The sequence below is a fragment of the Nerophis ophidion genome, linkage group LG11 (genome assembly GCF_033978795.1).
Source record: "Nerophis ophidion isolate RoL-2023_Sa linkage group LG11, RoL_Noph_v1.0, whole genome shotgun sequence".
Classification (NCBI taxonomy): domain Eukaryota; kingdom Metazoa; phylum Chordata; class Actinopteri; order Syngnathiformes; family Syngnathidae; genus Nerophis; species Nerophis ophidion.
The window spans coordinates 17,261,851-17,284,616 of NC_084621.1; the positions used below are offsets into that span (position 1 = coordinate 17,261,851).

The 22,766-nt window shown below is 42.5% G+C and overlaps 1 protein-coding gene across 1 annotated transcript in view; it reads left to right on the forward strand.

Annotated features, from left to right (window-relative positions):
- The window catches only part of myom3 (myomesin 3), a 279,260-nt gene that overhangs the window by 250,802 nt on the left and 5,692 nt on the right, over positions 1-22,766 (forward strand). The window contains exons 28-37 of the mRNA XM_061915173.1: positions 161-220; positions 378-445; positions 6,395-6,505; positions 6,579-6,666; positions 12,775-12,813; positions 12,960-13,065; positions 18,270-18,433; positions 18,506-18,542; positions 22,241-22,263; positions 22,341-22,396. Coding sequence (XP_061771157.1) covers positions 161-220; positions 378-445; positions 6,395-6,505; positions 6,579-6,666; positions 12,775-12,813; positions 12,960-13,065; positions 18,270-18,433; positions 18,506-18,542; positions 22,241-22,263; positions 22,341-22,396 — 752 coding nt within the window. The remainder of the gene's footprint in view (positions 1-160; positions 221-377; positions 446-6,394; positions 6,506-6,578; positions 6,667-12,774; positions 12,814-12,959; positions 13,066-18,269; positions 18,434-18,505; positions 18,543-22,240; positions 22,264-22,340; positions 22,397-22,766) is intronic.

The following is a 22,766-nucleotide window of genomic DNA, read 5'->3' on the forward strand; positions in this document are numbered from 1 at the left end:
TATCTGTCAGTAAACTCGCCATGAAAGCACTAAAACATACCGGTGTAGTGAGTTTACATTATTCACCCAAGGAACTTTAGTTATTAGAGAGTTTTGGTGGGACGGTTTTTCACGGGACACCTGTGATATACAGCTAATGAAGTTTCTGGTCTTCTCCCAGAGTTCCGTGAGCTGCTGGCACTGGCGCACGCCAAGCGACGCGACCACGAGAGAAAGAGCGGTGAGAGGACGTCGGTCAAAAGAAGAAATCATCATACCGTGTGCTCAGTGTCCACCTTTCACGTGTGACATTGTCGTCTGCTAGTGATAACTAACAGTGACCTTTAACACACATGAACATGAATATTAATATTATTATCATCATTTGCTTCCCTCAGGACCCTACTTCCAGGAGTTCTTGTCTTGGTGCGTTAACGAGGATTGTGAAGTGATCATAAAGTGCAAGGTACTTGAATGCCACACTTCATGTAATGTCTGACATCAGTGTTGATATGAAAGATGCTGACATTTTTACTATTTCTTCCTACCCAAGTGGGATTGTACTGAATAATCTTTTTGTCATCAGTTACCATACTTGCCAACCCTCCCGGATTTTCCGGGAGACTCCCAAAATTCAGCGCCTCTCCCGAAATTCAGGCGGAGCTGGAGGCCACGCCCCCCCCCCCCCCCCCCCCCTAGCTCCATGCGGACCTGAGTGACGTGTCGACAGCCTGTTTTCACGTCCGCTTTCCCACAATATAAACAGCGTGTCTGCCCAATGACGTTATAACTGTAGAATGATCGAGGGCGAGTTTCTCATGTGGGTTTATTGTTAGGCAGTTTCATTAACGTCCTCCCAGCGCTGTAACAACACACAACAACAGCAGTCACGTTTTCGACTACCGTAAAGCAGTTCGTCTGCCATAAACAGCAATGTTGTGACAGTCTTAAACGGGACAATACTGCCATCTACTGTACATGCATATGTGACAATAACATCTACGGCTTTTAGAGAGAGCAGTGCACAACTGCGCACACAACAAGGAGAAGGAGCAGAAGAACGAAGAAGATACAGTCATGGCGACGCTGACAACGAGTAAGATGAAGAAATACGCTTGCAAGTTCCAAGCCGCAGCTGCGATTGGACCTGGATAGCCTCCGGGAAGAAGTAGTGGACTACCAAGTGCTTGGCAGTGGAGATCTTGCTCAGGAAGCAAACATTGACCAGCTAGAATTCACTAAAAGTCAAGTATTTTTCATATATATATACATATATATATATATACATGTATATGAAATACTTGACTTGGTGAATTCTAGCTGTAAATATACTCATCTCTTAACCACGCCGCCCTCCCCCCACACTTCCCGAAATCGGAGGTCTCAAGGTTGGCAAGTATGTCAGTTACATTAATTTGGATGTACTGAGTAACAAGAGGGTATTTTCCCAATAAACTCGGTGAAAATTAGGGCTCGACGTATTATAGGCTGATATTGGCATTTTGACGTATGTATCGGTCTTTTTTTTGCTGCATTTTCTTTTTTCAATGTGTGTGTGCATATATATATATATATATGTATATATATATATATATATATGTATATATGTATGTATATATGTATATATATATATGTATATGTATATATGTATGTATGTATATATGTATGTATGTATATATATATATGTATATGTATATATGTATATATATATATATATATATATACATATATATATATATATGTATAAAACATTCGGAAGAGGAGGAAGGAGAGGGAGAACAGAAGAGCACAGTTCACCAAAAACCCTTTCAGATTCACCAGGAAACTACTGGGTGAAGCAAAATCCGGAATGCTGACCAGCTCTAGGGAAGATGTGGAGGCGTTCCTAAGGGAAACCCATAATGACACCTACAAAAACCAGGCCCTGGGTGCCAACCATAACATCGGCAGCTCGGAAAAACCAAGAAAGGAGCTCCACATCGGTGAACCATCCTGGAAGGAAATCCAAGATGTGGTGAAAAAGGCCAGAACAGGATCTGCCCCTGGCCCCAGTGGTATACCCTATAAGGTATACAAAAAATGCCCGATGCTCCTTCGGAGGCTGTGGATGCTGTTCCGGAGAATCTGGAAAAAGGGCACCATTCCATCATGCTGGAAGAAGGCAGAAGGCTGTTTTGTGCCAAAGGAAGAGAACTCCTCAACCATAAATCAATTCCGTACAATATCACTTCTAAATGTAGAAGGCAAAATCTTCTTTTCTGTACTGGCAAAAAGGATGACCTTATACGTGACTGAGAACGGATATGTTGACACCTCTATCCAAAAAGGTGGAATACCAGGCTTCTCTGGATGCCTGGAACACACCGGAGTTCTCAGTCAGATGATCCGGGAGGCCAAAGCAAGCAAAGGCAACCTGACTGTTGTCTGGCTCGATCTGGCTAACGCCTACGGATCAATCCCTCACGCCCTCATTCACACTGCACTAGACCATTACCACATCCCTCTGCACATCAAGGGAATGATAACCAGCTACTTTGGGGGCATCCAGATACGTTTCAAGACAGCCAATTTCACAACTCAGTGGCAAAACCTGGAAAAGGGAATCGTAACTGGATGCACAATCTCCCCCATCCTCTTTATCATGGGTATGAACCTCCTCATAACAGCTGCTGGGAAAGAAGCCAGAGGACCAGCAATGGAATCAGGCATTCAACAACCCCCAATAAGAGGTTACATGGACGATCTCACCGTGACGACCACAACCCATGTGGAGGCGAGACGGGTGCTAACAGTTCTGGACCACATGGCAACATGGTCCAGAATGAAGTTTAAGCCCAAAAAATCAAGGAGCATGGTGATCCGGAAAGGTAAATTGACGAACAGGTTCAAGCTGCAAGTGCAAGGAGAAGTGATTCCATCGATTGAGGAGAACCCTATAAAGTGCCTCGGAAAGTGGTTTGACAGCTCACTTACTGACAGGAACAACATCACCAGTACAGAGAAGCAGACAGAGGAGTGGCTGAGGAAGATTGGAAAATCAGGACTCCCTGGTAAATTTAAAATATGGCTATACCAACATGGACTGTTACCAAGACTCATGTGGCTGTTGACAGTGTATGACATCCCTATGACACGCGTAGAAGGAGTGGAAAGAAAGATCAACAAGAACCTCAGAAAATGGCTGGGAATCCCTCCAAGCTTCACATCAGTAGGCCTCTACATAAGATCAGGACAGCTCCAGCTTCCCTTGTCATCCGTGGTGGAGGAATTCAAGGTAGCAAAGTGCAGAGTCTTAATGACATACAGAGACACCCAGGACGAACAAGTCAGACACGCAGGCGTCACTACAAGATCAGGACGCAAGTGGGCAGCTGACACAACTGTTGCACAAGTTGAGAGCATATTGAGCCTACGTGACATCATAGGGATGCCGTGCACAGGGAGACAGGGTCTTGGAACTTCCCATGTCCAACAATGGAGTAAGGCAGAACCCAGGGAAAGAAGAGCTATGGTCCAGGAGGAAGTAAGAAACCTGGAAGAGGAAGGTCGAATATCAAGAGCAGTGGAACTAGCCTCCCAGGGAGCTTGGACCAAATGGGACCTCCCTAAGAGAAAGATCACATGGGCAGATCTGTGGAAGCTGGAACCATTCCGCATCTCTTTCTTGCTGAGATCAGTGTATGACACACTCCCGACTCCAACAAACTTGCACAGATGGGGCATGAGAGGGCATCCACTATGCAAGCTTTGCGGGCAGAAGGGTACCATGGCACACATTCTGTCAGGGTGTAAAACAGCACTCACCCAAGGGAGATACAGATGGCGTCATGACAAGGTGCTCATGACACTAGCTAACACCTTGGAGCAGCAGAGATGCAAGAAACAGCAACCCCAAGGGAAAACAAAATCCATCCAGTTTGTGAGGGAGGGAGAAAAGCCACCAACCACAGCAACAGCAAGGAAGAGCCTACTGCAAATGGCACGGTCTTGGGATATGAAAGTAGACCTGGGAGGAAGGCTGCAGTTCCCCCAGGTTGTACAAACAACCCTGAGACCGAATGTGGTGCTGTGGTCTGAAGAGGCAAAGAAGATAATTCTTATTGAACTCACAGTCCCATGGGAAGAAGGTTGCGACCAAGCCTTTGAAAGGAAAAGTGCTAAATACCAGGACCTTTTAAATGACTGCAGGGGAAAAGGATGGCAGGCATGGATGTTCCCGGTCGAGGTCGGCTCCAGAGGATTCCCTGCCCAGTCGGTATGGGGAATGCTCACAGCTTTGGGAATAACGGGGAAGGAGAGAAAGACAGCAGCTCGCAGGATGGGGGAGGCAGCGGAGAGAGCCTCTTGCTGGTTATGGACCAGGAGAGATGAGATGAGCTGGAAGCCAGGAGGAGGAGATAGGCAGTGACTTGGCCACCATTGCCGGCCCACCAGCGGTAGGGTGTTACGGTTCAGGGTCGAAACACCCAATGACCGCTGGACACCGTCTGAAGATATCAAGTTCTCCTGGCCAAGGCTCCATTTACCTAAGGTGAATGAAGAAGAAAGCATCTCCGGATGTAATGCAATCATATGTATGTATATATATGTATATATATATATATATATATATATATATATATATATATGTACGTATGTGTATATATATATATATATATATATATACGTATATATGTACGTATGTATGTATATATATATATGTATATATATGTACGTATGTATGTATGTATATATATATATATATATATATATATATATATATGTACGTATGTATGTATGTATGTGTGTATATATATATATATATATATATATATATGTGTATATATATATATATATATATATATGTATATATATACATATATATATATATATATATGTATGTATATATATGTACATATGTATATATGTATATATATGTACATATGTATATATATGTACGGATGTATATATATATGTATATATATGTACGTATGTATGTATATATATATATATATATGTATATATAAATATATATACAGTGTGTGTGTGTGTGTGTGTGTGTGTGTGTGTGTGTGTGTGCGTGTGTGTGTGTGCGTGTGTGTGTGTGTGTGTGTGTGTGTGTGTGTGTGTGTGTGTGTGTGTGTGTGTGTGTTTAAAAAATGTGTCTCTAAACTATTTTTGGGTTTACTTTGTGTACTTGGGGTAGCAAAGGTTACATTTTGAACCAAGCTAAAATAATTTTTTTAAGTGTCAATTTAATAAGGTTTGGATAACTTCCCAAGTAGCAGCGTCATCTGTGGTGGACATTTGTTTATTTTTGTTTATTTAAAGGCCTACTGGAATAAGATTTTCTTATTTAAACGGGGATAGCAGGTCCATTCTATGTGTCATACTTGATCATTTCGCGATATTGCCATATTTTTGCTGAAAGGATTTAGTAGAGAACATCCACGATAAAGTTCGCAACTTTTGGTCGCTAATAAAAAAGCCTTGCATGTAACGGAAGTAGCACACGATGTGCGCGTGACGTCACGGGTTGTGGAGCTCCTCACATCTGAACATTGTTTACAATCATGGCCACCAGCAGCGAGAGCGATTCGGACCGAGAAAGCGACGATTTCCCCATTAATTTGAGCGAGGATGAAAGATTCGTGGATGAGGAAAGTGAGAGTGAAGGACTAGAAAAAAATAAATAAATAATTGAGGGCAGTGGGAATGATTCAGATGTTATTAGACACATTTACTAGGATAATTTTGGAAACCCCCTTATCTGCTTATTGTATTACTAGTGTTTTAGTGAGATTATATAGTCGTACCTAAAAGTCGGAGGGTGGTGACCGCCAGTGTCTCCGAGAGAAGCCGGGCTGAGATCTGTTGTTTTCCCTCCACGGAGTAAGCATCCGACGGTCGGTGGCGGCCGGTGGGAGGAGGCAAGAGAGTCCACAGCTGCAGGAGGCACGACGCAAACTCTCCGCTCATACCTATGGTAAGAGCCGAATGTAAACATGGAAACACCGGCTGTGTTTGTGTTGCTAAAGGCGGCCGCAATTCACCGCTTCCCGCCTACGTCTTTCTTCTTTGACGTCTCCATTATTAATTGAACAAACTGCAAAATATTCAGCAACACAGATGTCCAGAATAGTGTGGAATTATGCGATTAAAGCAGCTGTGACCGGTGCTGGATACAATCCGTGACGTCACGCCACGTTTTCAACAGGATACTTCCGCGCAAAATTAAAAATTGCAATTTAGTAAACTAAAAAGGCCGTATCGGCATGTGTTGCAATGTTAATATGGCTTTCAGTAGGCCTACATAACGTCCCACATCATGACATATTGTTGCATTTTCTGTATCTGGATGAAATTGTGGCCTGATTTTAGCAAATTGGAGAGCCATGGCGGTAAATAGTAACCTCTGTTGTCTATGTTTCTCAAGGTGACAAACACCACAAAGGATTCCACGCTCAGCTGGTTCAAGGACGCTGTGAAGGTGACCAAGGCTGTGTATGACGTCCCATCAGGGGTCAGCACGCTCACCATCCCACAGGTACGCAGATGCATTGTCCACATATGCGGGATATCAATATTTCATTCCGATGATTATTGAACGTGTGGTCCAGTTTGAAAAGAAGGAGGCGGGCTCTTATAAAACACTGGTGTCCGACGCCAGAGGAGAGGACGTCAGTACCTTGGCTCTACGGGATAAAGGTAAGCATGGCAAATACATTTTTAACTTACAATTCAACAAATACATTACATCTTTGACATTTTTTATGACACTTATTGATAAAAGTGGGGGAAATAATCGATTTGTATTCCCAAATCGAACATAGACGACTATAAAATTGATTTGTAAACGCCGATAATCGATTTATTTACTGTACGAATCCCCAAAGCAGTGAAGTTGTCACCTTGTGTAAATCGTAAATAAAAAGAGAATACAATGATTTGCATATTTTTTTCAACCTATATTCAATTGACTAGTGAAGTGAAGTGAATTATATTTATATAGCGCCTTTTCTCTAGTGACTCAAAGCGCTTTACAAGGTGAAACCCAATATCTAATTTTTACATTTAAACCAGTGTGGGTGGCAGGTGGGTAAAGTGTCTTGCCCAAGGACACAACGGCAGTGACTAGGATGGCGGAAGCGGGGATTGAACCTGCAACCCTCAAGTTGCTGGCACGGCCGCTCCACCAACCGAGCTATACAGCTAGACTGCAAATACAAAATGTTTCATGTTCCGACTGGTAAACGTTGCAAATATTAGCTCATTTGGAATTAGATGCCTGCAACGTGTTTTGAAAAAAGCTGGCACAAGTGGCAAAAAAGACTGAAAAAGTTGAGGAATGCCCATCAACATTTGTCAACGAGCTATTGCAAGGAATTCAGGGATGTCCCCATCTACGCTCCGTGATATCATCGAAAGGTTCAGAGACTCTGGAGAAATCACTGCGGCGGCATAGCTCGGTTGGTAGAGCGGCCGTGCCAGCAACTTGAGGGTTGCAGGTTCGATTCCCGCTTCCGTCATCCTAGTCACTGCCGTTGTGTCCTCGAGCAAGACACTTTACCCACCTGCTCCCAGTGCCACCCACACTGCTTTAAATGTAATTTAGATTTTGGGTTTCACTATGTAAAGCGCTTTGAGTCACTAGAGAAAAGCGCTATATAAATATAATTCACTTCACTGCAGGTAAACGGCAATAGGTAGGTGGGTAGGTCTTTATTGTCATCGCAACAAGTACAACGAAACTTTGGTTTCAGTACAAACCTGTTCAAGATTAGACAAACAAACAGTGTACAGGGTTACAGAACAGGAACGCTGATGGGTCGCCATAAGGCGCCCCGTAAAAGATGGGAAAAAGGTAAACGTTGGGGGAAGGATGAGTAAAAAAATACAATCCAGACTGGGCTCCTAAGGGGGCCCAGTTCGGAGTGAGAAAAAACCTCCATAGCAAAGCACATATACATATTACAACATACATCTCGAGGTATCTAGCAACAGAGGAAAGGTAGTTCAAGGTCATGGTGGTAGGCCACAGCTCTCAGGCGCTGACCATCCATTCATCACCCCTACGGGATTAGCGTCGAGGGCGTCGGATTGCCCGTGCCCTTAGATCCCTCAGGCGGAACTGCATCAAAAAGCGACATCAGTGTGTAAAGGATATCACCACATGGCAGTTGTTCTTAACCTGGGTTCGATCGAACCTTAGGGGTTCGGTGAGTCGGCTTCATGGGTTCGGTGGAGTCAAGCCACACCCGACTCATCGGGCACATAAAAACTTCTCCTTATCGGCATATTATGGATACGGCAACAGCAGAAGTCAAACCGATTTGCAGGTGTGTAATTTGTTGTGAGTTCATGCACTGTGTTGGTTTTGTTCTTTGAGCAAAGTGATGTTCATGCACGGTTCATTTTGTGAACCAGTAAAAAAATCGTATAATTTTGTCATCGGTGTGTAAAGGATATCACCACACGGCAGTGATTCTTAACCTGGGTTCGATCGAACCCTAGGGGTTCGGTGAGTCGGCCTCAGGGGTTCCGTGGAGTCAAGCCACACCCGACTCATCGGGTACATAAAAACTTCTCCTTATCGGCATATTATGGATACGGCAACAGCAGAAGTCAAACTGATTTGCAGGTGTGTAATTTGTTGTGAGTTCATGCACTGTGTTGGTTTTGTTCTTCGAACAAAGTGATGTTCATGCACGGTTCATTTTGTGAACCAGTAAAAAAAATCGTATAACTTTGTCATCAGTGTGTAAAGGATATCACCACACGGCAGTGATTCTTAACCTGGGTTCGATCGAACCCTAGGGGTTTGGTGAGTCGGCCTCAGGGGTTCGGTGGAGTCAAGCCACACCCGACTCATCTGGTACATAAAAACTTCTCCTTATCGGCATATTATGGATACGGCAACAGCAGAAGTCAAACTGATTTGCAGGTGTGTAATTTGTTGTGAGTTCATGCACTGTGTTGGTTTTGTTGTCCGAACAAAGTGATGTTCATGCACGGTTCATTTTGTGAACCAGTAAAAAAAATCGTATAACTTTGTCATCAGTGTGTAAAGGATATCACCACACGGCAGTGGTTCTTAACCTGGGTTCGATCGAACCCTAGGGGTTCGGTCAGTCGGCCTCAGGGGTTCGGTGGAGTCACGCCACACCCGACTCATCGGGTACATAAAAACTTCTCCTTATCGGCATATTATGGATTCGGCAACAGCAGAAGTCAAACTGATTTGCAGGTGTGTAATTTGTTGTGAGTTCATGCACTGTGTTGGTTTTGTTGTCCGAACAAAGTGATATTCATGCACGGTTCATTTTGTGAACCAGTAAAAAAAATCGTATAACTTTGTCATCAGTCTGTAAAGGATATCACCACACGGCAGTGATTCTTAACCTGGGTTCGATCGAACCCTAGGGGTTCGGTGAGTCGGCCTCAGGGGTTCGGTGGAGTCAAGCCACACCCCACTCATCGGGTACATAAAAACTTCTCCTTATCGGCATATTATGGATACGGCAACAGCAGAAGTCAAACTGATTTGCAGGTGTGTAATTTGTTGTGAGTTTGTGCACTGTTGGTTTTGTTCTTTGAACAAAGTGATGTTCATGCACGGTTCATTTTGTGAACCAGTAAAAAAAAATCATATAACTTTGTCATCAGTGTGTAAAGGATATCACTACACGACAGTGGTTCTTAACCTGGGTTCGATTGAACCCTAGGGGTTCGGTGAGTCGGCCTCAGGGGTTCGGTGGAGTCAAGCCACACCCGACTCATCGGGTACATAAAAACTTCTCCTTATCGACATATTATGGATACGGCAACAGCAGAAGTCAAACTGATTTGCAGGTGTGTAATTTGTTGTGAGTTCATGCACTGTGTTGGTTTTGTTGTTCGAACAAAGTGATGTTCATGCACGGTTCATTTTGTGAACCAGTAAAAAAATCGTATAACTTTGTCATCAGTGTGTAAAGGATATCACCACACGGCAGTGGTTCTTAACCTGGGTTCGATCGAAGCCTAGGGGTTCGGTGAGTCGGCCTCAGGGGTTCGGTGGAGTCACGCCACACCTGACTCATCGGGTACATAAAAACTTCTCCTTATCGGCATATTATGGATACGGCAACAGCAGAAGTCAAACTGATTTGCAGGTGTGTAATTTGTTGTGAGTTCGTGCACTGTTGGTTTTGTTCTTTGAACAAAGTGATGTTCATGCACGGTTCATTTTGTGAACCAGTAAAAAAAATCGTATAACTTTGTCTTGAATTTGAAAATGATTTTATTTTCTGTTTTCCACTAATGAAGGGTTCGGTGAATGCGCATATGAAACTGGTGGGGTTCCGTACTTTGAACAAGGTTAAGGACCTCTGCCACACGGTGTCGGGAACACTTCATAACTACAGTTGGTCGCTACATCTGTAAGTGCAAGTTAAAACTTTACTATGCATAGCCAAAGCCATTTATCAACAACACCCAGAAACGCAGCCAACTTCGCTGGGCCCGAGCTCATCTAGACAAGTCCATATTTCAAATTGTTTTTAGAAACTGAGGAGAATAACCATCTGGACTGTTATAGGCCAACATCTGTGATGGTATGGGGGTGTATTAGTGGCCAAGGCATGGGTAACTTACACATCTGTGAAGGCACCATTAATGCTGAAAGGTACATACAGGTTTTAGAACAACAAATGCTACCATCTAAGAAACGTCGTCATGGACGCCCCTGCTTATTTCAGCCAGAGAATGCCAAGCCTTGTGTTTCAACACCGTGGCTTTGTAGTAAAAGAGTGTGGATACTAGACTGGCCTGCCCGTAGTCCAGACATGTATCCCATTCTTTTAAAAAGTGTGGCGCATTATAAAGCATAAAATATGACAACAAATGTTGAACAACTTAAGCTGTACATCAAGCAAGAATGGGAAAGAAATCCACCTGAAAAGCTTCTCCTCTGTTCCCAAACCTTTACTGAGTGTTGTTAAAAGGGAAGGCCATGTAACACACTGGTAAAAGTTTGAACATGAAATATCCTGTCTTTGCAGTCTGTTTAATTGAATATAAGTTGAAAACGATTTGCAAATCATTGTATTCTATTTTTATTTACCATTTACACAACGTGCAAAATTCACTGCTTTTGGGGTTTGTACAAACCCTGTTTCCATATGAATTGGGAAATTGTGTTAGATGTAAATATAAACGGAATACAAAGATTTGCAAATCCTTTTCAACCCATATTCAGTTGGATATGCTACAAAGACAAGATATTTGATGTTCAAACTCATAAACTTTATTTTTTTTTGCAAATAATAACTAACTTAGAATTTCATGGCTGCAACACGTGCCAAAGTAGTTGGGAAAGGGCATGTTCACCACTGTGTTACATCACCTTTTCTTTTAACAACACTCAATAAACGTTTGGGAACTGAGGACACTAATTGTTGAAGCTTTGAAAGTGGAATTCTTTCTCATTCTTGTTTTATGTAGAGCTTCAGTCGTTCAACAGTCCGGGGTCTCCGCTGTTGTATTTTACGCTTCATAATGCGCCACAAATTTTCGATGGGAGACAGGTCTGGACTGCAGGCGGGCCAGGAAAGTACCCGCACTCTTTTTGTTACAAAGCCACGCTGTTGTAACATGTGCTGAATGTGGCTTGGCATTGTCTTGCTGAAATAAGCAGGGGCGTCCATGAAAAAGACCGTGCTTAAAAGGCAGCATATGTTGTTCCAAAACCTGTATGTACCTTTCAGCATTAATGGTGCCTTCACAGATGTGTAAGTTACCCATGCTTTGGGCACTAATGCACCCCCATACCATCACAGATGCTGGCTTTTGAACTTTGCGTCGATAACAGTCTGGATGGTTCGCTTCCCCTTTGATCCGGATGACATGATGTCGAATATTTCCAAAAACAATATGAAATGTGGATTCGTCAGACCACAGAACACTTTTCCACTTTGCATCAGTCCATCTTAGACGATCTCGAGCCCAGAGAAGCCTCTGGCGTTTCTGGATGTTGTTGATAAATGGCTTTCGCTTTGCATAGTAGAGCTTTTACTTGCACTTACAGATATAGTGACGAACTGTATTTAGTGACAGTGGTTTTCTCAAGTGTTCCTGAGCCCATGTGGTGATATCCTTTAGAGGTTGATGTCGGTTTTTGATACAGTGCCGTCTGAGGGATGGAAGGTCACGGTCATTCAATGTTGGTTTCCGGCCATGCTGCTTACGTGGAGTGATTTCTCCAGATTCTCTGAACCTTTTGATGATATTATGGAGCGTAGATGTTGAAATCCCTAAATTTCTTGCAATTGCACTTTGAGAAAAGTTGTTCTTAAACTGTTTGACTATTTGCTCACGCAGTTGTGGACAAATTGGTGACCCTCGCCCCATCCTTTCTTGTGAATGATTTAGCATTACATGGAAACTGCTTTTTATACCCAATCATGGCACCCACCTGTTCCCAATTAGCCTGCACACCTGTAGGATGTTCCAAATAAGTGTTTGATGAGCATTCCTCAACTTTATCAGTATTTATTGCCACCTTTCCCAACTTCTTTGTCACGTGTTGCTGGCATCAAATTCTAAAGTTAATGATTATTTGCTACAAAAAAAAAGTTTATCAGTTTGAACATCAAATATGTTGTCTTTGTAGCATATTCAACTGAATATGGCTTGAAAAGGATTTGCAAATCATTGTATTCCGTTTATATTTACATCTAACACAATTTCCCAACTCATATGGAAACGGGGTTTTTACATCCCTACTGTAGTGTGTGTCACTGTCGTAAAGCGCATTTTTGTGTCTTTTTCATCCAGAGTATGACAAGCTTCTCCAGCAGCTGAGCAAACAATGCGGTGAGTGAGGAGCACGGCAACGTGTGGATTTCTGCATCTTTACAATCCGTGTGTGTGTGTGTGTGTGTGTGTGTGTGTGTGTGTGTGTGTGTGTGTGTGTGTGTGTGTGTGTGTGTGTGTGTGTGTGTGTGTGTGTGTGTGTGCAGCAATGTCAGCAGGTCCACTGAGGGTCCAGAGCACCGCTCAAGGCTTCAGGCTCCACTGCTCCCTCAAATATTATATCAGCCATTTGAAGACCAGCTGGAGCTTCAAGTGAGTCCGTGTCCTGAGCAGCTCCCGATATTAACTCACTGTGACAGCTGCGGCAACATCTGCACATCCCAAAATCTAATTAGCCTGCATAGTTTTTTGTTTTACTATTCATCTATTTGTTTCATTTAGCTGAAGGAAGGTAAAACGCTGCAATTCGGAAATGATCGGAAATCAAAAATACACTAATTTGTTGCAGCGCACACGCATACTTGCCAACCCTCACGGATTTTCCGGGAGACTCCCGAAATTCAGCGCCTCTCCCGAAATTTAGGCGGAGCTGGAGGCCACGCCCCCTCCAGCTCCATGCGGACCTGAGTGAGGACAGCCTGTTTTCACGTCCGCTTTCCCACAATACAAACAGCGTGCCTGCCCAATGACATTATAACTGTAGAATGATCGAGGGCGAGTTCTTGGTTTCTTATGTGAATTTATTGTTAGGCAGTTTCATTAACGTCCTCCCGGCGCGGTAACAACACACAACAACAGCAGTCACATTTTCATCTACCGTAAAGCAGTTTGTCTGCCGTAAACAGCAACGTTGTGACACTCTTAAACAGGACAATACTGCCATCTACTGTACATGCATAGGTGACAATAACATCTTCGGCTTTTAGAGAGTGCAGTGCACAACTGCGCACACAACAAGGAGACGAAGATGGAAGATTCCAGACTCTCGTGCATTTGATGAAAGCACTTTTGTGCGTGCCGTACAGCAATGCATCATCAAAAAGGGTGTTCAGCATGGTTAGAAAAATTGTGACAGAGAATAGAACAAGGATGGACACTTCAACCCTTAACTCAACAATGAGTAGATGAGTGTTATGTGTGTGTATATGTGTAAATAAATGAACACCGAAATTCAAGTATGTCTTTTATATACACACATATATATATATATATATATATATGTATATATATATATATATATATATATATATATATATATATATATATATGAAATACTTGACTTGGTGAATTCTAGCTAGAATTATACTCCTCCTCCACTCTTAACCATGCCCCCCGCCCCACCAGCAACCACGCCCCCCAACCCCCGAAATCGGAGGTCTCATGGTTGGCAAGTATGCACACACGTGCTGAACCAGGGGTGTCAAAGTGGTTTTCATTGACGGCCGTAACGTATGAATTTGCCTCTGGAAGTCATTATTCCATCCATTTCCTGCCGCTTATTCCCTTTGGGGTCACAGGGGGCGCAATTTCATTATTAGTGATATAAATTGTTTTAACAAGTGTCTCCATTTTACAGTAAAAACTTTACATTTACAAAATTTTACCGTAAAAAAAATAGTGTTTTTTTCATTTTTTACAGCATTTACGGTAAATAGAAAAACAGTACCACTGTTTTTTTAGGGGGGTTTTACAGAAAACTCACACTCTGTCAGAGTTTGTTGGTGACGAACCCCAAGATGCAGAGAAGGAGGCAGGCATTGAATAGGGAAACATGATTTAATTACAATACTAGAACAAAAACAAAATGGTACTAAAAAATGGCGCGCATGAGGCGGAAAACAAACCAAAAGAGCTAGCATGGGAGCTAGTAGATAACGAGCTTAGCGTGGAAGCTGGCAGATAGCGAGCAGGAAACAGAAGTCGTTACTTGTAATATGAAAACAAAAACAGTAAGCTACAAACAGCTAACGAATATAGCTTACCGCTACGTTGCAATGACAAGACCAGTAGGAACGACAAGCAGAACTGACATTGACATGACACGGCGCGACAGGTAGCAACGACAATAATCCAGCCTTGACTGGAGGACAAAGCAGGTAAAAATAGAAGTGGGCTGATTGACACCAGGTGTGGCCAGGTGCCAATCAGCAAAAGCTGAGGGGAGAAAGACAGGAAACAGACAAAATAAGAGCGCTGACAGGAAATACTACACACACAGAGGAAAAAACTAAAACACAAACATTCACACACCGATGGCAGGAGCTGCCATGCAAGGCGCTAACCAGGACCCATCAGGAGCAAGGGTGAAGTGTCTTGCTCAAGGACACAACGGACGTGACTAGGGTGGTAGAAGGTGGGGATCGAACCAGGAACCCTCAGATTGCTGGCACAGCCACTCTACCAATTTCGCCACGCCGTCCCCATTTAAACCAGCGTGCCCTGTGTGAAGGTGCGTGAGTAGGACGGCGGGGGGCGGGAATCAAACCCGGAACCCTCAAGTTTGCTACCAAGCGAGCCACGCTGTAATAAAACCTACTGCAACCGAGGGCTTAAAGCTTGCCAAATTACTACAAATGTTTCCTTTAAATTACAGAATTGAATAAAAAAAAAACATCAAACCTTGTAGATAGATGTAGTTATGATGCAATTAGTGTAGGACGTTTTATTGGCCGGATTTGATTACTGTTTGGGGTTATAACCTTCTTATCACTTCTTATAAATTACACCCATGACCGTATAATCTGATTTACTTATCCGGCCATGAAAATTAATTAAGGACTGTTTGAAAGCCAACAGACCAAACAAACAAACACACTTTTCTGCGTCTTTTAGTTCAGAAAAAATTCAGCATCTACTTTTTTTTTTATTCCTTATAATTATTAAACACAGCTTGGTGAGGTTTTAGAAATATGTTTTAATATTTGAATAGCAAACCTGGACCTGCTTTTTTTTAGTGAGGTTCCAGCACCACCTGCTGGTGATGGAGGGTACAGACAGTATAAATACATCCAGGGTCAGCAACCTTTTTGAAACCAAGAGCTGGGTGCTGATTAATGCGAAGGGCTACCAGTTTGATACACACTTAAATAAATTGCCAAAAATAGCCAATTTGCTCAATTTACCTTTAACTCTATGTTGTTATTAATAATATTTATCTTTGTGGAAACACTCAATCAATCAATCAATGTTTACTTATATAGCCCTAAATCACTAGTGTCTCAAAGGGCTGCACAAACCACTACGACATCCTCGGTAGGCCCACATAAGGGCAAGGAAAACTCACACCCAGTGGGACGTCGGTGACAATGATGACTATGAGAACCTTGGAGAGGAGGAAAGCAATGGATGTCGAGCGGGTCTAACATGATACTGTGAAAGTTCAATCCATAATGGATCCAACACAGTCGCGAGAGTCCAGTCCAAAGCGGATCCAACACAGCAGCGAGAGTCCCGTTCACAGCGGAGCCAGCAGGAAACCATCCCAAGCGGAGGCGGATCAGCAGCGCAGAGATGTCCCCAGCCGATACACAGGCGAGCAGTATCTGGCCACCGGATCGGACCGGACCCCCTCCACAAGGGAGAGTGGGACATAGGAGAAAAAGAAAAGAAACGGCAGATCAACTGGTCTAAAAAGGGAGTCTATTTAAAGGCTAGAGTATACAAATGAGTTTTAAGGTGAGACTTAAATGCTTCTACTGAGGTGACATCTCGAACTGTTACCGGGAGGGCATTCCAGAGTACTGGAGCCCGAAATGAAAAAGCTCTATAGCCCGCAGACTTTTTTTGGGCTTTGGGAATCACTAATAAGCCGGAGTCCTTTGAACGCAGATTTCTTGCCGGGACATATGGTACAATACAATCGGCAAGATAGGATGGAGCTAGACCGTGTAGTATTTTATACGTAAGTAGTAAAACCTGATCATCTTAATAATTTCTCACAATAAATATACATGGAAACAGATAAATATAAAAAAATATGGGTATTTCTGTCCGTCACTCCGTCATACATATTTTTTCCTTCTACGGAAGGTTCTTTATAGAGAATAAATGATGAAAAAAAAACTTAATTGAACGGTTTAAAAGAGGAGAAAACACGAAAAAAATGACAATTTAATTTTGAAACATAGTTTATCTTCAATTTCGACTCTTTAAAATTCGAAATTCAACCGAAAAAAAGAAGAGAAAAACTAGCTAATTCGAATCTTTTTGAAAAAAATAAAAATATAATTCATGGAACATCATTAGTCATTTTTCCTGATTAATATTAATTTTATAATTTTGATGACATGTTTTAAATAGGTTAAAATCCAATCTGCACTTAGAATATATAACAAATTGGACCAAGCTATATTTCTAACAAAGACAAATCATTATTTCTTCTAGATTTCCCAGAACAAAAATTTTAAAGACTTTGAAATAAGATTTAAATTTGATTCTACAGATTTTCTGGATTTGTCAGAATATTTTTATTTTATTTTAATCATAATAAGTTTGAAGAAATATTTCACAAATATTCTTTGTCGAAAAAACAGAAGCTAAAATTAAATTAAACCCCCCCACCCCCATTACTTCCGGGGTCATGATTAATACAGACATTTTGTTAACGCTATATTATAGAAATATAACGCTATATTATAAAAATACAGACGTTTTGTTAACGCTATATTATAAAAATATAACGCTATATTATAAAAATATAACGCTATATTATAAAAATACAGACGTTTTGTTAACGCTATATTATAAAAATATAACGCTATATTATAAAAATATAACGCTATATTATAAAAATACAGACGTTTTGTTAACGCTATATTATAAAAAAATTTTTTTTTTTTTTTTTTTAAAAACAATTTACAAACACAAGCTATGGGATGACGTAAGAGGAAACGTGATGAAACGTGACCCCGGAAGTAAATGCGTCATCCCATAGCCTGGGTTTGTAAATTGTTTTTTTAATTTATTTTTTATTTTTTATAATATAGCGTTAACAAAACGTCTGTATCTTTTATAATATAGCGTTATATTTTTATAATATAGTGTTAACAAAACGTCTCTATTAATCATGACCCCGGAAGTAAATGGGGGGGAAGGTTTTTGTAGGGGGGAAGAAATTTGGCGTGACACCGCCATCTTCAAAATATGCTAATTAGGTGTCCAGACACACCCAATCTTAAGATGATTTTTCAATCATCTTTCTAATTGTCAAAAAACATGAAATAAACAGAGTTTGGATTTGTAGCTCATCTGGTTCAAAATTAGAGGCAAAAGCGTGTTCAGCTGTTGGCCATATTTGATTGGCCGCTATGACGAAACCCAAAGGTCACCGGCGTGGGCGCCCTAGCTAAATCATTTAAGTATGCCCTGAGCTACACCTGTGCCAAATTTGCCGCTTTTAGACAAAAATGAATCTCCCTAAGGGCCCCCACTATTCATTTCCCAGTAAATAACGGGTGGAGTGACGGAATGAACGCACATGCAGGAAGTGGACACTTTTTGTCTCTTTCCTCCTGCAGGGAGAAGCAGATGGAGCCCCAGTCCAGGATCAGGATGGGCAACAACGCGCAGACCGTCTGGATGGACATCTTTAACCCCACAGAGAACGACAAAGGCAAATACAGCTTGGACATGTTTGACGGCCAGGAGACGCACACGCGCCATCTCGACCTGTCCGGACAAGGTTTGTAGTCTTTAGATATATGAAATACATCATGATATTGGTATTGATATTGTTATTGTTATGTATCCACAGCCTTCGCTGATGCCTTGCTTGAACACCAGAGGCTGAAGTAAGTCGTCTTTCTTGCTGGTTTAAAGGGGAACATTATCACAATTTCAAAAGGGTTAAAAACAATAAAAATCAGTTCCCAGTGGCTTGTTGTATTTTCTTAAAGGGGAACATTATCAGCAGACCTATGTAAGCGTCAATATATTCCTTGATGGTGCAGAAAAAAGACCACATATTTTTTTAACCGATTTCCTAACTCTAAATGGGTGAATTTTGGCGAATTAAACGCCTTTCTGTTTATCGCGCTGGAGGCGATGATGTCAGAATGTGACGTCGCCGAGGTAACACAGCCGCCATTTTCATTTTCAACACATTACAAACACCGGGTCTCAGCTCTGTTATTTTCCGTTTTTTTTTTACTATTTTTTGGAACCTTGGAGACATCATGCCTCGTCGGTGTGTTGTCGGAGGGTGTAACAACACTAACAGGGAGGGATTCAAGTTGCACCACTGGCCCGAAGATGCGAAAGTGTCTGCCGCCAGACCCCCATTGAATGTGCCGGAGTGTCTCCACATTTGACCGGCGATGCTAAGGCAGACATGGCACAGAGATGTATGGATAACCTGCAAATGCTTTTGCAACGATAGTCAACGAAATCACAAAGGTGAGTTTTGTTGATGTTGACTGCCAGCTAATCGATGCTAACATGCTATTTACCGGCGGTGCTAAAGCAGACATGGCACAGAGATGTATGGATAACCTGCAGATGCATTTGCAACTATATTACGTTTCCTTCCACCCACATTTAATGCGAAACAAACACTTACCAATCGACGGATGTAAGTTGCTCCAGTGTCAAAAAATGCGAAAGTCCTGATCGTTTGGTCTGCACATTTTAAAGGCGATGCTAACGCAGCTATTCGGCCATGCTAAGGCTATGAATAGCGTCAATAGCTATTCGCTCAATAGCTTCAGTTTCTTCTTCAATACTTTCATACTCCAACCATCTGTTTCAATACATGCGTAATCTACTGAATCGCTTAAGTCGCTGAAATCCGAGTTTGAATCCGAGCTAATGTCACTATATCTTGCTGTGGTATTCCCATTGTTTGTTTACATTGGCAGCACTGTGTGACGTCACAGGGAGATGGCCAGTGTCTTCGCAGAGAGCCGAAAATAAGGAACGTTAAAGCTTTATTTAGGGATATTCCGAGACCGGTAACATTTTGAAAAAAACTTCAAAAAATACAACAAGCCACTGGGGACTGATATTTATTGTTTTTAACCCTTTTGAAATTGTGATAATGTTCCCCTTTAAGTTTTTTTCAAAATGTCACCGGTCCCGGAATATCCCTAAATAAAGCTTCAAAGTGCCTTATTTTTGCTATCTTCGAAACCACTATCCATTTCCCTGTGACGTCATACAGTGCTGCCAATGTAAACAAACAATGGGAATACCACAGCAAGATATAGCGACATTAGCTCGGATTCAGACTCGGATTTCAGCGGCTTAAGCGATTCAACAGATTACGCATGTATTGAAACGAATGGTTGGAGTATGAAAGTATTGAAGAAGAAACTGAAGCTATTGAGCGAATAGCTATTGACGCTATTCGTAGCCATAGCATGGCCGAATAACTGCGTTAGCATCGCCGGTAAAATGTGCGGACCAAACGATCAGGACTTTCGCATCTTGTGACACTGGAGCAACTTAAATCCGTCGATTGGTAAGTGTTTTTTTCGCATTAAATGTGGGTGGAAGGAAACGTAATATAGTTGCAAATGCATCTGCAGGTTATCCATACATCTCTGTGCCATGTCTGCTTTAGATAGATAGATAGATAGATAGATAGATAGATAGATAGATAGATAGATAGTACTTTATTTATTCCGTCAGGAGAGTTCCTTCAGGAAGATTAAAATTTTCAGCACAAATTTTAGCACCGCCGGTAAATAGCATGTCAGCATCGATGAGCTGGCGGTCACGCCGCGACCAAATATGTCTGATTAGCACATAAGTCAACATCAACAAAATTCACCTTTGTGATTTTGTTGACTTTATCGTTGCAAATGCATCTGCAGGTTATCCATACATCTCTGTGCCATGTCTGCTTTAGATAGATAGATAGATAGATAGATAGATAGATCGATAGATAGATAGATAGATAGATAGATGGATGGATAGTACTTTATTTATTCCGTCAGGAGAGTTCCTTCAGGAAGATTAAAATTTTCAGCACAAATTTTAGCACCGCCGGTAAATAGCATGTTAGCATCGATTAGCTGGCAGTCACGCCGCGACCAAATATGTCTGATTAGCACATAAGTCAACATCAACAAAACTCACCTTTGTGATTTTGTTGACTTTATCGTTGCAAATGCATCTGCAGGTTATCCATACATCTCTGTGCCATGTCTGTCATCGCTGGTAAATAGCATGTTAGCATCGATTAGCGTAGCATGTTAGCATCGATTAGCTGGCAGTCACGCCGCGACCAAATATGTCTGATTAGCACATAAGTCAACAACAAAACTCACCTTTGTGATTTCGTTGACTTTATCTTTGCAAATGCATCTGCAGGTTATCCATACATCTCTGTGCCATGTCTGCTTTAGCATCGCCGGTCAAATGTGGAAACACTACAGCACATTCAATGGGGGTCTGGCGGAAGACACTTTCGCATCTTCGGTGCAACTTGAATTCCTCCCTGTTAGTGTTGTTACACCCTCCGACAACACACCGATGAGGCATGATGTCTCCAAGGTTCCTAAAAATAGTCGAAAAAACGGAAACTACAACAGAGCTGAAACCGGCTGTTTGTAATGTGTTTGAGAAAATGAAAATGGCGGCTGTATTACCTCGGTGACGTCACGTACTGATGTCATCACCACCAGAGCAATAAACAGAAAGGCATTTAATTCGCCAAAATTCACCCATTTAGAGTTCAGAAATCAGTTAAGGACATCTCCGGGTTGGGCAGGAGACCCTGCCCCAAGTGGAGGAGTTCAAGTACCTAGGAGTCTTGTTCACGAGTGGGGGAAGAGTGGATCGTGAGATCGACAGGCGGATCGGTGCGGCGTTTTCAGTAATGCGGACGTTGTACCGATCCGTTGTGGTGAAGAAGGAGCTGAGCCGGAAGGCAAAGCTCTCAATTTACCGGTCGATCTACGTTCCCATCCTCACCTATGGTCATGAGCTTTGGGTCATGACCGAAAGGATAAGATCACGGGTACAAGCGGCCGAAATGAGTTTCCTCCGCCGGGTGGTGGGTCTCTCCCTTAGAGATAGGGTGAGAAGCTCTGCCATCCGGGAGGAACTCAAAGTAAAGCCGCTGCTCCTTCACATCGAGAGGAGCCAGATGAGGTGGTTCGGGCATCTGGTCAGGATGCCACCCGAACGCCTCCCTAGGGAGGTGTTTAGGGCACGTCCAACCGGTAGGAGGCCACGGGGAAGACCCAGGACACGTTGGGAAGACTATGTCTCACGGCTGGCCTGGGAACGCCTCGGGATCCCCCGGGAAGAGCTAGACGAAGTGGCTGGGGAGAGGGAAGTCTGGGTTTCCCTGCTTAGGCTGTTGCCCCCGCGACCCGACCTCGGAAAAGCGGAAGAAGATGGAAATCGGTTAAGAAAATATATGGTCTTTTTTCTGCAACATAAAGGTATATATTGACGCTTACATAGGTCTGGTGATAATGTTCCCCTTTAAAACCCTCACAGCATGTTTTTCTGACATTGGTTTTCTGTCTTCGTCCCTCAGGCAGGAGGCGGTCACTGAGAAAAGTGCGTATTCCTGCTTTCCTTACAGATACGAAGATTGCAGAGCAGTCTTTAACTTTTTGAATGTTTGTCATTTCCAGACCGGGCTAAAGTGACAAAGGGCCTTCCGGATGTGGTGGCCATCATGGAAGGCAAGGTATGACACCGGACTGCAACCTCCGAAGTGGTCAGAGTCAATTAGTCCAGACTGCAAAAAGTCAGTGTTCAAAAACAAGGGAAAAAAATACAAAAATGAGGGGTGTTTTATTTGAAGTAAGCAAAATGATCTGCCAATAGAATAAGAACATTTGGCTTGTCAAGAATTTCCAAAACAAGTCAATCAATCAATCAATGTTTACTTATATAGCCCTAAATCACTAGTGTCTCCAAGGGCTGCACAAACCACAACGAAATCCTCGGTAGGCCCACATAAGGGCAAGAAAAACTCACACCCAGTGGGACGTCGGTGACAATGCTGTCTATGAGAACCTTGGAGAGGACGAAAGCAATGGATGTCGAGCGGGTCT